Genomic DNA, 18,215 nt, shown 5'->3' with positions numbered 1-18,215 from the left:
CCGTTCCACACTGCTCCCATGGTCTGGTTGGCAAAGACTTGGTCAATGCTTTCCTTCTTACACAGCTCTTCTTCCTGAAGAGCAGTGGGACAGCCCTCCCCAGTGTAAATGCCATTTTGTAAACAAATTAAGTCCATGGACAACAACCACATAACATCATCCAGCACAAAGCACAGCTTGTGTTTTCTCAACATTATTACACACGCTTGTTATAAAGCCATTTTTACTACGGACACCAGGACACCCACGAATAATGGAAAATCATTATTAATAATGTGGGATTTTCCTACCCATTTGCAAAGGCCTGCAGATGAAATTTGCTCTGAGCATCCTGATGTGGCTGTGGATGTCTCTGTTCACTGCAGGAGAGTTGGACTAGATGACCCTTAAAGGTCTTTTCCAACTAAAACAATGCTATGAATTTACTTTTTTGGAGACTCCCCAGAATAAATAAAACATAATCCTACACCTGCCCTACAGCTCCTTCTCCCAGCAGTAGCTGTTTGTTCCCCTGACTGTGCAAAGGGTGATGCTCCAACCTGTCAGGCTCCAGCTTGTGAGCCACCACATCCCCACACAGACTAAGTGTTTGCTTCCCTCCCAGCCTAGCAGCTCCCCAGTGGCTGTGTCAGAGCACAGGCAGGGGCTTTGTAACACACCTGTTCTTCACTCCTTTACATAAACAGCTGGCAAGCAGCGAGGCTTGGTGAAATCATATGCTGCCAAATGCAGCAGCAGTGCTCTTCTGAGATGTGCAAATGGCAGTCTGTCTTGCAGGGCTTTGAGGCTCTTTGGTCCAAGTGTAACATTTGGGATAAGCATACCTGCTTGTTTGGTACTGCTGACTTCAGGCCCTATTGCTTCCACAGAGCCAAAGGAGGAGTTACAGACAGGGCATGTGGACAGCACTTTGACCACGTTAAACCTTTGGCAGTCTGACAGCATGCCTTGAGCTGCCACCAGTGCAGCACCCAGGCCAGGACAAAGACGAGGATGAAGGGACCTGCACACAGTGTTCCCTGCGAACAACCACTGAACCAAAACTGGAGTAACACTCACTCCCACCACAAAATACTGGTCAGAAGTGGGACTTGGTCTGTATCGTGGATTACTTTCCTCTCTATCCTGAAAGGACGTCAACTGCTGTTAAAACTTCACGTCAAAAAATTCCCACTTCACTCACTGGTGGAAGATGCTGCAGCAGCAAGCTCTTCTACACAAACACAAGCACTCATATCTCATCTGAGAAATCAGAGAGCTATCGGGGAGGGATACAGACACAGCACATCTCTAGACTGCGAATCAAGGTTGCAGATGAGGCTGGTCCTTTTCACTGCAAGCTGTGGGGAGCACCAGGACTGCCTTTCTTTCAATAAATTCAATTGGTGAGTGCAATGGAAAAGGCGCATACATCTAGCTCCAGTTTTCTGGGACACAAGGAAATGTACATCTCCACTTCATGATACTCACTTCCACAGTATCAACAGAACGCTCCCTTTTAGCTCTGAGCAGTTCTACGTGAGACTAAAATGCCAATCTGACATTCTGAGCATCTGCTTCAAGCATCTACGTACCTCAAGCTTCATTTACACTTCTTACTTCATAAGTGCTAAAAGGTAAGGAAGTTTAAGAGCTGTGATTCATTCCTTGAGGGCAGAAGAGGGGCGGTCAGAAAGATGTTGAACACCTGGAGATTTCTGCACTAGGAGATTGCAGCACTAAAGCCCAGGCAGACAGTGGACTCTTTGTCACTGGAGGTTTCTGACACAGTTTAGACAAACCCACCACGACCTGAACCAGCGTTTGCAATTTCCTCCGTAAATGGAGAGGGCGGACTGGAGACCACCAGAGGCTCCTTTGGAGTAAGTATTTCTACAAAGGTGTAGAGGAGGGTGTCTTGTGTCTTTGCATTAGCCACAAAAACAGGCAAGAACATTCCCAGGTTGGTTACTATAGGCAAGGTCACTGGATTCCTCAGTGTTTTATTTGGAATGGAGCTGCTGCACCATTTGACAGGTTTTCATTACACTTGAAGTCGAACCATGTCTGAGGTAGTTCCTGATTAAGTTAATATCAAGTAATTCTTGTTTTACATCGTCCAGTTTTCCAATATACCACATTCCTGCACTGACATCTGGTAATTGCACAGCAGGATCTGAGACATTTTGGCAACAGAACACAAAAAAACTATTAAGGATGTAGAAGGGAACACGGCGTTACACAAGAAATGGGAACACAGTACACGATCAGAAAATTACATTCGAAAAATGATTTACAGGTCTCTGAGCGCATTAGGAAGAGGGAAAAACAATTCAAGAACTTCACTAGCGTTGTTCCAGATTGCTAGAAAACTCTATCATGCACTGCCCTCTCTTGTGCTTAGGTTGATCCTGCCATTTAATTACCTCTATCTTTATACAGTGGAGTTAGACGTGGGAAACACAGGCAAAATAAGGTCCTGCTTGTGACATTCTCTGATGTGTTACAAACGAGCTCCAATAGCCAAGAGTTTCAGCAGTCCTTCTGGAAGTTTCACCTACTGTTGGTTTTACACAGCACAGAACAGACCTAATCCATTCCCAGACTGTGTACAGCCCCATTTGTGATGTACACAGCTCTGCAAGCGTTCTGCTACAGTAATACCGAGAGTCGAGATGTCGGCAAATAATGGACACACACAGCTGTAGAAATAACATTTTTGGTTTAGTCTTTACAGTTTGTCTTACAGCTCATAATGAAATAATGTTAGAGATATTCTACATTCAGACATTTTTAGCAAAATACATTTTAAAAAACATAAGGCACTTTAAGGCTTCCTGAAACAACTGCTCACGAGAAAAATTCAACAGGAGGGCTAGATGAGAACCCTTTCTCGCCTTAATGTTCAGGTCAGTAAAAGACCAATTCTCTAGTCAGTCAGGCAAATGAAATAATCAATGGAAGCTTCCAAGATAGAGTTACTGCTGCATTAGTGCGCATTCTGAAGTAGTCCACTTGAAATATCTTCAGTTGGGGGTGGCGATGGCAGAAATTCATCTGCCCGGCGTGAATAAGATGCATTAAAAATAGTTCTTTGAACTGGTTAACAAAGACACAGTGCAGGGATTAAGTTTCATTACTTTCATTGGATTAAATTCCTTCCATTCATTATTGCCAACGAGGGTAAGAAACAAAAAGGAGCTGGTTTTCCTCTCCCTCCCCCCTACTCCCATTATAATTCAACACAAGATTTCAAAGACTCAAAATGACCAGGACAGAAGCCCAAGAAAAACTGCATCTGGCCACTTCAGAGTATGTTTAAATATTCATTACTGACTTCCTCAAGTCTCACCTCTTATTAAAGAATAACAAACATAAAAGAACTGGCAACTGTAGAAATTGTTCCCAGTCAAGTTGATATTTTGCTTCTTTTCCCCGTGATCTCACTGCTCCTGTTAAGTACCTGCATTCAGAAGCATCAGCTCCCCTTGGCAAGGAGATGGTGACACAAGAGGAACAATGCAGGCAGGGCCCTAGACCCTGCGGGGAAGATGGAATGAGCAACTTTCCTTCACACACTTGTGTCTCAGTTTAAGAACATTTTCAAAAGCCAGACATGCTGGGCTGCTGTAGCAACAAGGGGAATGATACCAAAACACTGACTGAAGACTGCAGCCAGAGGCGCATCGGAAGCAACTGAAATGCACTACTAAAATCTGGCAAAAAAGAAAAAGAGCTACAAGACAGAGCACTGGTAAAACCAGGGCCTGCTTCCCAGGGCCTCCAAGGAAGGGATGGTAGGAACCTACCATCCGTCAGCAAATGTTCAAGTTTCATCTTACCTATTTTATTGTCCAGTACCTTTTCCAGTCTTTGGGGGCTAAAATTGCTGAAAATGTGGATTTCAGGGAGGCTCAGTATGTTAGGCACGGCAAGTACTGACCTGCATCCCTAGTGCTCTCACATCCACCTCCACGGGGAAAAGAAAACAACTAACGAGTCATATCTCTTACAAGTCCCTGATTGTTTTAAATTCTGACTTCTTGAATTGCACTTTAAATCCCAGCAGCACAAAGAAAAATCATTAGCTATATTCACAAATACATATATATTTTTAAGAGACGTTTTATCAAGTGGAAAATGTATAGATATCCATTGCATAAGCTGTCAACTTTTGACTCGGCTACAGCAAAGCAGCTACAAAAACAGATTAGTCTATTAGCATTATTAGAATGGGGGTAGAGATGGGCTGCTTGTTTGGTTAGGCAAGAAAATGCACCTGAGGAAGGAGCTAAATGAGAACCAGCCACCACTCACCTTGGCCTGTCACACAGATAGGTGTTACTGTGCAAACAGGAACCGTGGCAGCAAAGCGGCTGTGAAATCTGACTTTGTCAAATGAAAAAGACATCATTTCAAGAGAGCTGCTACTCAAGAGAAGAAAGGCAGGCAGTACTCCACAGCCCTGAGCTCAAAAGATCTTGGAATCTCAGTTTACGTGGTTCACTGTAACTGGCAAAAAAGCCACATTCCTGATCATGCAGTTACTCCCTACTGTTAAAATCAGCAGTAAACTTAAAATTGTGGCTCTGCAATCAGTTTACCCTCCATTAGCTTTTGTATGACAAGATTCAACCAGGACACGAAGAAGCATCTGAAAGAAGAGATGAAGAAAACGTCCGCCACTCACTAATCCCTATTTCACCAACAGCATGCAGTTGTTCTCTTTTCAAAATGGAGGGTTTGTCTTTCCAAGCAAACCTCATGAAATTTCCTAAAGTGATACCCAGTTGCTTTGTACGTGCACCTGTCTTAAAAACACACTTGTGAACATGACTGGGAAAGGCACAGAGCACATGTCATTCAATTCCTTATATACTTGTTGGTTGCACGATTTAGATTAAGTTGCAGTAGTTAACGAGCAGATAATTTCTTTCAAATTCAAGTTCTCTGCAAAGGAACCAGGGAAGCAATCAGTACCATTGAGGAAGTGCAAGGCAAGAAGTTAAACCTGCACACTGAGACAGACTGGAATGCATAAAGTTTCACAGACCTTGTTTGTCAGGTAGCATTAAAAGGAAAATTCTAGCTTAAAAAAAATAATCACTAAAGCTAATTACAATGAGTAGAATTATCAAAGTGCTTTAATAAAAGTGTCAAGCATAATTAAACAGGACCATTAGCACAGAGCTGCCATAAGATATCCTAACAGGCACATGTGTTTTCCAAACGCAAGAAAGAAGTACAGGTTTTTAATTACCCCCTTAGGACCAAAGTGGGTTAAGTAAAGTTACGCTTGTTCATTTTGCTTCTTAACATGAAATATTTGCTCTGCTCATGCATTCAAAGGCACAGCTGGATTTGCCATATTGAGACTGCAACAAAAGCACTGTCTGCTGGAAATACTGAGAGGAGCAGCTCTCACTAAGCAAAACACCGACAGGTGTCATACTTCAAAATTCTCATTTTTTTTTTTCTGTGGATTTCCTTTCAACATAGCTTAAGATAAGCAAATGCGTTACTTGAATAATCCAACAGACTGCCAGTTCCACCACAGCAAGAGCAAATGCAAATAAGGAAGGGGCTTCAAAACCACCCCCAGCAAGATGCTCAGACAAGGTGTGCTATGTTTTTTTACTGGCTTTTCCTCTGTGTTAAGAAAAAAAATCCAAATACTGTTCTTTGCAGCACGTCTCTCAGCACCTCCAATTCACTAAGGTGCTCTCTGCTTTAAATAGATGAGCTTAAAGATAGATGGTAGCCCTGCAGCAAGCACAAGATAGCTGGCTGCTGCAGCACAGGAACATGGTTGCTTAAGGAAAGGAAATGTCAATTAAGACCTTTCCTGCAATTCAGATATAAAAGTAGATTAGCTTCAGCAAGCTGAGACCCAAACATATGTTAGAGAGCATCACATCTGGTCCCGTGCACAGGCACACGCGGCCACAGGTCTGAGATAATATCAAGTCTCAACAGAACAACTGATCCATATTCTGAAGGCATCAGAAAAAAGCAGCGCTCCAAGTGTAACAGGAAAAGGCAGGAGGAGGAAATAAATGAATATTGTTAGGAGGAAGCACTAAGGGCAGCCTGGTGTAATGAAAGGGAAAAAAAGGTGGCTCAGTTGTATGGCTATAATGTCTGCAGCAGCACAGAGACCCTGTGCCTCCAGGCAAAGGAGCAGTAACCAGAGTTTGGAAAATCTACTCCAGAATAACAAAAAAAACAAAAAAAACCCAACTCTCATTTGGTGAATGGGTTCAAGATCTGTAAATGAAATCAAAGGAGACAGAAAGGAATCAAAATGCTATACAAAACATTGGGATCCACGCATACCCACGTGGAATCATTAGCCTGTTCCCAATTTACGACAGTATTCAAGGATCTGGCCAGCCTCCTTTGCTCTGCAGGAAGACTGAAGTCCTGTGAAGTGACACATTAAAAGCTTCTTGACCTGCCAGTCAGGACAAAGCCCCTCCCCAGCCCACACGAGGGGGTCACCCAGACAGCAGACATCTCTAACAACCCCAGGTACCCTACAGGCAGTATCCACTGAGTTAATTCTCCTAAGTAGCGCTGCAGCAAGCAAGCCAGGGCTTGCTAAGGTGCTCTGCCCTCTACAAGGACTCGAGGAAAGTTTCTTGTGAGCCCCTCCGGCCAAGGGCTCGTGCTTTGCTGTTCCATTATTACTTTTCATACACTTTTCCTTCCTGTCTTCTTGTTTTGTTCTCTGTTATCCCAGAAGGACTTTCTGCATCCTGCGTGCAGCAACGCTGGCTTCGTCCTCGGAGTCAGACTCACTCTGGGAAGTGGAGCTCTGGGAGGCAGAGCTGCAGGGCGAGGAGCATTCCGGGGAGCACAGGTAGTGCATCAGCGGGATGCGGTACTTCCCACAGAAGTCAACAAACTTGATTTGTCTGACACAGCTGTCAAAGTAGACACCTGTAAAGGCAGAGGGCACAGTAACATGTGAGACTGTGTGAGGAGTAATTCATGCGCTCCGTGAGGTGGTTGCACGTAGTCCAAATGGCTTAAGTTAGGATTTAACACAGCACTCGATGTGGAAGTGGAGGGGATACTGGAAAAGAAGGGACCAGAGGACCTATGGAAACATAGAACTTCTCTCCTTGGTGCATTTCTCCTTGGTAAAAATCTCAGGCTGGGAATTTGCAAGCTTCTCCTTAAATGCTGAATTAATTCACCCACTCTGTTTACAAATCTGTGAAGCCACTTCTACCAGCTAGCAAAAATGTGTCCACAAATAGACCCTCTCTCTTTCATGGCTCCACTTCTATTCTGCCTGAGTGAAGTCACCACGCTGAGTTTGGATGCTGTTTGCCATGGCAACAGCATTGCTGTAATGCACAATTACCTTCTCTTCCTGTCACAGAGAGTGATTTTAGACACTGACATTTTCAGAAGTTTCCAGCAGTCTTTCAAGTCCTGGCTGGTATGGAGCAATCTTTTCTCCTGCAGTGTCACAGCAACACTGCAGTGCTATGCTGATTCATGAGGAAAAGCAAGAAAAGAGGAAAACCAATCCACTGTTATTCTAGGCCCGTTCAAAGCTCTAAAAAAGGAAATATTTATTTCTCTTCCAACACATAAGTTGCAGCCCTTCATCGTTTCTTACTGAACCTGTTTTGATATTGTCCCACATGGAGATAAGATAACAAACTGCACAGTGACTGCAAGGTGTGTATTAATGATTTTCCTTAATCTTCTCAAGGCTAAATGCACAGATCATTTACTCTGAATAAAGCTTAGGCATTAAGCCAAATTAAGCCCAAGGATTTCGGGCTTATCAACAAGTCCTCTTCATACAGGTACTACTATCCAAGCAAGAGCTAAAAAGATGCTCTTGTTAACCACCAAGCACTACAGCTCCCCTCTTTTTCCGCCTGGAAAGGAAGCTTGCTGTTCAGCAGCCCAATTTTAGAAGTTTGCCAAAGTTCTCCTGTCAGTTACTCAGACTGAGTTATTTTAGAGCAGAAGGGTCAGAAAATTCAGAACATAAAAGCACAGTGGAGTGCTGGGATGAGCTGTCGATGCTCCAACGGAAACACTGTCTGACATTTCCAGGTAATTGTAGTAAACCAGTGCTAGAACTTTAAACGCCATTCCTACGAAGAGTGAGTGAATCAGGATCCCTCAAGACATGTTTCAGGAGAGCTAGAGCCAATGAATTTGATGCGACAGCATATCTAGACTGGCTGAGCTATGAGCACGTGGCAAGACAGGGGGAAAGAAAACCCATCAGGTAAAAGCAAGCAACAAAGCAGCGAAGGTAAACTTACCCCCGCATTTAGGGTTGGGACAGTTGCTGGCCAAGCTCAGATAGCGGACAAGATTCTCCGGGAGATCACTGGGAGCGTAGGGAACATTGCGAGTTTTAATTGTGCGTCCTGCCAGTTCCTGAAGGCTTGGGGGGTTGTAGGTCAGGTCGCGGACGAAGCGAACCACCAGCGGGTTCCCTCGCAAACTCAGCTCTTCCAGGTGAACCAGGTTAAGAATCTCTCGAGGGAGGTAAGTCAGCAGGTTATTGTGCAGGCTGAGGGAACGCAGGGAATGCAGCCTAAGGATGGAGATGGAAACGCAGTCAGGATGTGCAAGAAAAGTCATCCCACACCTGCATTACATACAGATCTGATTACTGTCCTCCCTCCTGACAATTTCTTCCCTTTGGATTTTCTTCTTTCTAAAGCATAAATTCTTGCTAAAGGTGATGCTGCTACTCCAGCACTCACAGTGCTCTAGAAAGCTTGGCTCAGCTCTTGAATGCCTGCTGAAGAAAGTCTTCCATATGCTGTGTGCCTCTCAGTACACAGCCCACAGTCCCCCCCATCCGCTAAAAAAGTAGAAGTATAGAGACTGGCTGCTTTCAGCAGGAGATAATTTTTCCTTGTACCCAGTGCATGCACCAAAAATGGTTCCGTGCAATATTTTGAATAAGTCACCTGCTCTCCCTCATGCATTAAAGATGAATGCTGGTAGGCAGCCAGTTCTGTGAAGCCCCACGTTTTCATTGCTTGCAGCTGCATCATCCTGTGCTGTGATACACCAGATCTTAAAAGCTTAGCAAGGTCAGGCCAGGCTAGTGTCTGCTTGGGTGACAAGAGTACCCTGGCTTTCAGAAGGCATGTTTCAGCACAATGTCCAGGGATACTCTCAAGTTAGTACAAGTTACAAGACACCTGGAGTCATTAAGCGTTGTACATCAAGAATAATCCCAATAAGCCATCAAATTCCAATTGAGAAAACTCCATGCTGCCATCCATCTGCTTCTGGGGTTACAACTACACACTGAATTTTTCACCTCCCATCTTAGACTATCCATACAGCATTTGAAGTGTCCTCTTCTCCCCATTATGCAAGACTTAATAAAGCAGTATGTCATTCTGTAGGATTGTGTTGTGGGATTTAATGAATGCTAAAACTTTCTCAGATCCCAGAATAAGAAATGCCAAGAGAACACAAGGGATGGTACAGAATAAAGGCAAACAAAGGAAGGCTTTGGCTAAAGCAAAACAAATCAAGCATTCATCGCTAAGAACACAGCAGCATGGCAGCTATTTATTCTCAGTTGCCCAGGTACTCCTCAGAGTTCCCTGCACAAATCTATAGGTTCACTTAGCATTGTACAGTTGGTGATTTCTTTTCCACAACACTTTGATTGAGATTTCCACATTGTATCTTTGCAGTCTGCCTGCAGCACTAAGGATCTCCACGTTGACACTGAAGGATAAATAGGTTCTCCCACTTGCTTTTACCCACAAAAGCAGGAGGAGGAGTTCAAAGGGTTAATTGCAGCTGTTGGCTGATGACAGTAAATACTCACTGTGCCAGCTGAGGTGGAATGCTCTGAATCTTGTTGTCACATAGCACTAGAGAGCTCAGAGAAGGCAGGTTTGCTAACTCAGGTGGAATTGAAGTAATGAAATTCCCTCCAAGGTACAGAAACTCCAAACTGAAAAAGAGAAAGCACTGCATTATTTCATTAAGGTCATTTCCAGCCTCATTTAACAGCAGGTCTTCCCATCTCACGCATTTCTTAAAGAGAACTTACAGCTGACTAAGTGTGAAATAATTTGCTGAGGGGAAAGAAGAAACTGTTACACATCACAATTACAATAGAGCTGCTGTTTTGCAACAGATAAGGTTGAGCTTTAAGTCCAGACACCCACAGCAACCGTTACATCTGCAGACAGGCACAAGACATCAGCTCCATACGCAAAGCTCCTGCTCGCCCTTCCAAGGAGGAGCAACCTACACTCAGTCTGCACCACTGACACAGCTCCTGCTGCTGCCAGCATGACTTCTCAGTTTCAACAGGAGTAAAGCAAAGTGGCTCCCCCTGAAAAAGTCCACTGGTACTGGCCCTGCATGAGGGCTGGTCACACTGCGATGCCATCTGACTCCTCGGTGTCGAACTGCAGCCTTTCAGAAGAAGTCAGACGCATCCCATCCCACTCTGATACAACTCACCCACAGCACTCCAGCTGCAAGAGCGCAGGGTACACTAGAGTCACGCAAGCACGCACACATGTCAAGCAGACTGATTTCAGAACAGCCATGTCACGGAGCCCAAAGCTACCAGGGACACCAGCTGTACTAGCTGCAGCTTGAGTCTAAATAATAAAAACACCTCCTTGCCAAAACTCAGCAGATGGGAGACGGGACTGAGCAGAATCCTCCAACCAAGTGGAGTGTCCATTATTCACCATGCACCTCCGCCCTTTCTGGACAGAAGATGTTAGACAGCAACTAACCATTGACTTCTCTGCCATACAATCTCTGCAAGGCCCCATGGAATGGAGTCAGAGAGTCTTCCTCACCTGTTCTCAGCCATGTGCAAGAGAAATAGAGGAAGACTCAACTTCTCTGGCTGGGAAGGGACCCCACCACAAATTGTGGTACACGCTCAGCTATGACAAAGCAGCTACAAAACAAAGCCACTTCTAAGCCTTAAACTGAACCTGACCATCTGAAACAAAGGAATGAATCTTGCTTCACCTAAGAGATCAAGTGGGACAGCATTTGTGGAGGCTATGCTCAACATGCAAGGGAACACGCAGAGCAAAACCAGACACCATTCAAGAATAGCCTCTCTTCAACGTGGACAACCTGTAGGTGGGGGTGGAGGGGGGGCAGGAGGGAGGCTGTTGTGCAGATAGTACAAGGGGAGAACACGTTTAATTAAATTTTGATCCCCTAACAAAGGAATTTCAACCAAAATTCCTCCAGCCTCCATTGTTTCCCAAGGTGGACTTAGGCTGCTTGGGCCTCATTAGGCATTAACTGCTGACAGTACAGTTCCTTTGCATATTTTAACTCTGTGCCATTGCTGGAGCTCATGTTGAAAAGTGTTGGGCAAGGGAATTTCAGTAATGTGGATTTCAATGTTTAAATAAGGTTTAGATGTGTACAGGTCTCTATGTCCTAGGAAAAGTGAATAATTAACTCTTTGTCCTCTGTGCTTGAAGACACAACCACTACAAACTCATTCTACTGGGGAAGGGAAAAAGGGAAGCAAAATATGCAGTAAACGTTTTCAAAATCCCTTTCAAGCCATAAAACACATTTCAAGATCAGCTTACTGCACGTACTTAGCGTGCAAAACACTGCCAACAGACTTAGAGCTTTCAAGTCCATTCTTTTTAAGGGCTGCGTAATGAGGGCACTGTGACTAGCTAAGATACAAAGCCCCAGCACCAGGCTACAAAGTGTTGCTAAGAATTCACCAAATAGTCTTTCACTGGCAGCAGAGGGCTTCTTAAAAATTGTTCTCCTTTAACCTACCTTCTGGATCACTTTTTAGAGGTCTGCATATTAGTAACTGGGACTAGTCTTGTGCTTACAATTTGGAATTTATCCCATACATTTAAGGCATGAAGTAGGTCAGTTCTGAGATTACTTTTTCCTCACTAGGAAGGATTCAGTCTCTCATCTTGGCTGAGTAAGACCGAGGAATTCCTAACAGCCATTTCTGAAGCCAAATCAAGTCAAAAGAACTGTTTGAGCAAAGCTCACCACGACCCAGACCAGGATTTCAAAGAGACACAAGCGTTTTGTAATTAGAATTAGGCTGACCACACCACAGGTCACGGGTTGCTGCTCACCTACTCCTGTTCTCACTCCACATTGCACTAAGCCCCAACCTGGAGGCTACGGCAATGCTGGCTCTCCAGCAGTCCTGCTCGAGGAGGCATGCCTGACCAGGCTGAGCAGTGCAGTGACACAGTGGATGGCCACAATAAGAGCTGTCCCTTTTGGAGCAAGGAGACGAGGTCAGGGAGCTTGTCTGGCTGCAGAGCACCCGGGTAGCAAACCCCCAACCGTGCCACAACCAGCAGCTTGTGGAACAGACTGCAATAAAGCAACACGTGTTTGTCACAGCTTTCCATAGGAGGACCATAGCTTGGTGGCTGCGCTAAGTAACCTCTCAAACCTGGTTCATAACCTTTCACAGCCAGACCAGACCCAGATTTTCTGAGGAGCATTAACCTGCACAACCACAGGGCCGGCCAGCTAAGGTCTCTTGCATCAATGCACACACAGAGGGAGAGATCAATTTTTTCTCTATTTCCAAAAGCCAGTCTAGGAACTTAGAAAAGCCAGATGTATGTAAGTGCTCTTACATATAGGAAGGGAGTGGGGCAAAGCTCACAGCCATGAAGCAGCTCAGGTGGTGGCAACAAAGCATACATACAAGATGCCAAGAGACTGCACGTGCCTGCTGGAATATGTCTTGATGTTTCCAGGTTGTCCTGTACCACAAAACAAACCCAAACACTTGGTAACTACGAAGAGCCCACTCAAAGCACAAGAGCTATTTTTAAATGCCCTGTCAATTCCCATAACCCTTCCACATCACACTTCAAGGGGAAAACGTTTTCTGGTACAGAAAACGGACAAAATTTCAACCCATCCAGTTTCCCTATAGATGCTTCTCTGGGTAACATTTAACAGCCGACATCAAACAGATGCATCTAAATAGGTAATCTAAAAAGAAACGGTGACCCTGAAATAGCTCCAGGTCTGTTTAGGATAAATTTTTTTAGCAAGGAATTTCCACAGCAGCTGGAGGCTCATGCAAGGGAGGATTTTAAAAGCAACCCACAGTACACTCCTGTTCACCCTGTTCTACGGATTTGTTAATTCCTGGGAGAAGAGCACTGCCTTTGCTGACATGCAAATTCAAGATCAAACAGTTGTCTAAAAACTATTTGCAAAACGTTTGAAGAGGGGAAGAAAAAGGGAGGCAGCAAGCAGATTTCCTAACGCCGTATCTTTATCAAAGCTTCATGTGCTGTGTTTCCCACACTGTAAGAACCACTCTTAAGTGTATGCTTGTCTGACATGATTAATACATGCCATGAATAAAAGCAAATACTCTGGTTTTCATTGCATCTAAGCCTTGACACAGACCTTGGATGAATCCAGTGATGAGCTCGAGGCCTTTGATCCCAGTCTTTGTATAACTGGGCTTTGCTACATGTTTCTAAGCCAGAAGGAAAGGAACACATATGGCAGATGCCTGGAAAGAGCCTGCTGCTTTTCTGTGCTCTTCTGCTTGCTCCTGGTGCTCCAATGCGCACGGATATTAACTGGAAGAGCAATGCTGAATTTGAAACTCACATCAGGAGATTCAGGGGAGCAAAGGCATTTCACTGAGTTCCTAAGGATTCTTCCCTTTAAAGTGCAAGACGCCCCCCAAAGCACACAGCCATGAGGACAATGTGCACCAGTAAACCACAACCCACAGAGCAGCAGAGCTGCACTTTGACAGCCTGCCTCACCAAAGAGATTTCATCCAAACCCAGCAGAAGCTGATGACGGCACTTCTAACTCACCAGCCATATTACATGACAGTTCATCGTGTGTCCCTAGCTGGACCAGCAGCAGGGAGATGTCTGTGATGCTCATCACACAGAGGAGCTGCTGGGGCTACAAGCCAAGCCAGAGACAGAACATGTGACCATCTCACACTGCAAACACAGCAAGGTCCATGCTGGAGGGAGAGCTGCAGAAGAGATGATGCTTAGAAGCACTGACATTAAACTCACCTTTTTTGGGGCAACAAACACAAAAACAATGCAAAAAGGGTTGCTCTCACCAGCTAGTGCACTTTCTACCCTAAATTCACAGCAACAACCAATGCTGCAATCCTTGTACAATGCAGTCTTGCACTGTACCCACACTGCTTGCTGACAGAATCTGGCGGCAGCAGGAGGAGCTGGCTCAGCCACAATATCACTGAAAAATCCCTCAGTAGGGCTCACATTTATTTCTCAGAAATTTAAAAGGCTGTTCCAGATCACCACAGACTAGAGATCATGGAATCTGTAGGAAAGAGCAGCACTGCATTTTCTAAACATCTCTGACAGAAAACAAGAAGCAAATGCTTTATCCTTGGTGTCGGCTTGCTATGACCAGCACCACCCTGCTGCCATCACTACAGCAATCATGGCCACCCATTTTAGAACCCTCAAACACAAGGACATCAGCAGACACTCCTTCTGAAACAGCCTAGGAGGTAACACGATCAGCTGAAAACTGCCCACTTTCAACGCAGGACCTTGTGCAGCACCCAGGGGACAAGGACAGGGCAGATGGCTGAGGCTGAAAGCAGTAAAACAGCAGGACTGGCTGTGGTTCTCATCCATCACAGTTCATTACCTCACCAAGTCCCAGGGAACATGCTAAGACGACCTGACACCAGCTTGCTGCAAAGCTGTGGGTTTATTACCTTCATGCGAGTAAGATCACCTGACACATCTCTCACTCCAGAGCCTCTGCATTTGCACTTGCCAGTTCGTTTCTCCTCCTGCAGCAGGTCAGAGCTGCGAGCTTTCCATTCTGTCAGCCTCACCACACAAACTCCTTACCTGCTGCATCCCTGATCTTCATTAAAACTGATGCATTGTCCCTTCCAAAACTTCATGTGGAGCAAAGGAAAGACATGAGGCTTAGCTAACAAGATTTTTTTTAAAAAAATTCAAAGCCTGGACATTCTCTTGAAACGAGAAGTATTTTTAGATCTCTGCAATTCAGCTCAGCTCTATAATCAGGCTGGAGCAGATGAGAACTGCTAACCCTGGGAACTGCAGTACCAACAGAAGGAACATGTCAGTTAAAGTGCTACCTGCTTTTCTCTGTGGTCTTGGAGATCATGAGACATGAGGAAAAAAAATGTTTTATGGGAAGTGGGACATGGAAGAAGAGTCAATGCCTTAGTTTGCCAGCAGCAGTGAGATGGACATCTTGTAGCTTGAGCTGTGTGATTAGTTCCTATGCCAGGCCCCTGCTGGAATTCAGAAACTAGCAGACTCCTCCATCCCACAGCAGCCAGTCCTGCTCTGCTCCTCCTCAGGTTTGCTTTACCTACTTCAATGCCAGGCATGCTCCCTTCACCGACACCTCTCTCATTGGCAGATGAGTCTGACAGCAACTTCTCTCTCTATTCCCTTTTTGATAAGGGCGTTAGGTCACCAGCTACCTGGTTCCAGTGATCCCATTCAAGATCCCCTGCAGAGGAATATTAAATTACAAAGTACTGCTTTTTCCAGCTCTGGCAAGTAAGTGTGCTCCTCCTTTTTGTTATTCAAGCAGTCCCAAATGCAGAAGGGTTGCTGATGGCGAAAAAGCTGACAATCCTGGAGGAGCAGGGGTTTACTACCTTGAGCTAAAGTTCAATTTTATTACAGTGACACATTAGCAGAAGTTCAACAAGTTAACGGCGATTACACAGGAGGCAGACACAAGCTGGGTCTAGTTTAGTTTTTCTACCTGACGCATCACTTTGTAACGATAAACCCACAGCTCAATAGCTTTGTCCGCATTTGCCCTCTCAGAATTGTCGGTCTGGGGCTCATGCATGACCAGTGAAAGAAAATCCACAGGACAGGACAAACAGGAATCCTGCTTCAGGGCAGGCTAGAGGAAGAAATAGCGGTAGCTTGACAGCAATGTTGCACAGAGCACAGTCCGCTGGGGCACCACATGCTGTGTGTGTGACGCAGCCAGGTGCTTTCCTGGGGTCAGCTGCGTGACAAAAACCGGGCTGGAGGCTTGTTTTGTTAGAAGAAAAATAAAATGAGACAGAGAACCATATCCACAGTTGAGAGCATGCAAGGGGCAGCAGAAGCCTCTGCCTCAGAGGTAGTCACAACCGGATTCCAAGCACAACCCAGTCAGCTACCATGGATGCTATTGGAGGCAACACAGGTCATCTCTGACATCAGCCTCCTTTCCTACACAGGTGGTGCCGCTGTGCTCATGTTCTCTGTTGCCCCTGAAGCAATGGCTCCTGAAGAGCTAAAAAGCTGAGACTCCCCCTCGATGCGCCAGCCCCAACCCAGGATGTAGTCCAACTCAAAATGCATCAAAGCACCTCTCAATCCCAGCTTAGCACTGCTCCTCAACAAGAGCACGTTGTGCCATACCAAACTGCATTATGTTGCAGCGGACAAAACCATTTCCCTCCAGCGTTCCAGTAGCTCTACTATGCTCAGCTACAACTGTGGGATGTAGCACCCCATGCACTCAAGCTTCCGCTCTGCTGAGCCACCAGGATGAACCCAGTCTTGTAGGGTCAAGGTTGCTGGAACTTGCGTCAGAGAGAGGCTGCTTCCAGCAAGGCTCAGCAAAGGGCCAGGGTGAGGAGAGGTCAGTCTCAAAAAGCACAGGGTTGGTCTGAGGCCCTGAAGACCAGCAGAACTCACTGAGGTGCCCGCATGACACCGACGAGTCAGAACACTGCCCGCAGCTTGTGGCAGGCCTCAGAGGCACCCGTCCCAGGTCAACACAGGCAGCCAATAAATACCACATGGACACTACATAAGATCTCTTCCCACCCTAAAAATGTTCTCGGTTACCATGATTCAGCCCTCAATCTCTGCGTCACTGGCCTGCAGCACTCTGATCAGGCCCCGGCACCAGATGTGCCATGACCCCGAGGCGCAGCCCAGGGCTCTGCGCTTCAGACCCATCAGATCCATACAAATTAGATGGGTGGAGAGAAATAATACCAAAACACAAGTAAGCACCCTAATGAGACTGCTGCTGCATCAGCAAAGAGGCCCTGGCATTTGCATAAGCCACAATCAGATCTTCATCCTCCCGCGCTGCCCATCAGCCGTGAGCTACACCAGACCTGAGGCTCGGCTTCTCTCTCCCCCGGAGGTATTAAAACCAAAACACGGAGCTCATACCAACCACACTGCCATCAGTGTGGCCCACACCGAAGGCCGGGGCTTCGAAGGGCTGCGGAACAGCGAAAGCAGGGCAGGCACAGCTCGGCACAGCACGACGACACGAGGCGCAGAGGTGCCCGAGGACAGCCGAGCCCACCGCCCGCGCCGCTCCGGGGCCGCGGCCGCTCACCTGCGGAGCTCCTGGATGTCGGGCGGGATGCCGTGCAGGCGGTTGCCGCCGAGGCTGAGGCTCTGCAACCCCCGGAGGCCCAGCAGGGCGGGCGGTAGCTCGGCGAAGCGGTTGCCGCTGAGGTTGAGGACGCGCAGGGAGCGGCTCAGCGGGGCCTGCCCCAGCGCCTTGGGCAGCGAGCCGGGCCCGCCCAGCCGGTTGTTCTTGGCCAGCAACGTGTGCAGGCGCGGTAGGGCCAGCAGCTCCTCGCCCAGCTCCGCCAGCCCCGTCCCGCTCACATCCAGCACCTCCAGCGCCGGGAACCACTGCGACAGCCCGGCGGGCAGTGGGCCCCACAGCCGCCGCGGCGACAGCACCAGCCGTCGCGCTTCCGCGCTGCGCCGCGCCGCCAGCTCGGCAGCCAGCTCGGCTGCCGCCGCCTCCTCGCCCTCCGCCGGGCCCTGCCGAGGCGGCTCCAGCTGCGGCTCCGCGGCCGCACCGCCCGCCGCCGCCATCCCGCTCGCCGTCCCCGAGCGCCCCTCCACTCCGTCCGCCCAGGAACCTGAATAGCACCGCCACTCTCTAAGGCCGTGCTCGATCCCGGGCCCGCCGCCCGCTGAGGGGGGAGTGGCGACCGAGGCCGAAGGGGCCAGAGCGTTCGTATTCATGTTTCGGGGCTTCTCGGCCGCCACAGGGGAGGCGCAGACCCTGCCGCTGGCCCGGAGCGAGCATGCGAGGGAGGAGCGCCTGAGGAGAGGCGTGCGGGGTGGGATGCCGTTAGCGCCGAGGGACGGCGTTACAAGCCCTTCGTTACAGCTCAGGCATCCTTGCAGCGTCCCCCCGACCGGCCAGGCACGGAGCGCCTTGTCTAG

General features: G+C 47.2%; 1 protein-coding gene across 1 annotated transcript; it reads right to left on the bottom strand.

The window, feature by feature from the left end:
• Positions 1-2,241: 2,241 nt before the first annotated feature.
• On the bottom strand, positions 2,242-17,858 carry LRRC58 (leucine rich repeat containing 58). The gene is made up of 4 exons (XM_042810759.1): positions 17,365-17,858; positions 9,818-9,946; positions 8,277-8,554; positions 2,242-6,921 (listed from the first exon to the last, which is right to left on the bottom strand). Exons 1-4 carry the CDS (start codon positions 17,856-17,858, stop codon positions 6,713-6,715), a joined length of 1,110 nt encoding a protein of 369 aa, XP_042666693.1. The 3' UTR covers positions 2,242-6,712.
• Between the last annotated feature and the right edge of the window lie 357 nt (positions 17,859-18,215).

This window comes from Centrocercus urophasianus, unplaced genomic scaffold (genome assembly GCF_019232065.1).
Source record: "Centrocercus urophasianus isolate 14NV4802_14NV808 unplaced genomic scaffold, USGS_Curo_1.0 seq_12, whole genome shotgun sequence".
Classification (NCBI taxonomy): domain Eukaryota; kingdom Metazoa; phylum Chordata; class Aves; order Galliformes; family Phasianidae; genus Centrocercus; species Centrocercus urophasianus.
This window is presented reverse-complemented; position numbering and strand designations above follow the sequence as displayed.

Bases quoted from the DNA above. Each gene is read 5' to 3' on its own strand.
- LRRC58 (XM_042810759.1), bottom strand. From the start codon at position 17,858: ATGGCGGCGGCGGGCGGTGCGGCCGCGGAGCCGCAGCTGGAGCCGCCT. The intron at 9,947-17,364 runs GTGAGCGGCCGC...TCTCTTTTTCAG, and splicing joins GACATCCAGGAGCTCCGCAG to TTTGGAGTTTCTGTACCTTG. The intron at 8,555-9,817 runs GTGAGTATTTAC...CTCCATCCTTAG, and splicing joins ATTCCACCTCAGCTGGCACA to GCTGCATTCCCTGCGTTCCC.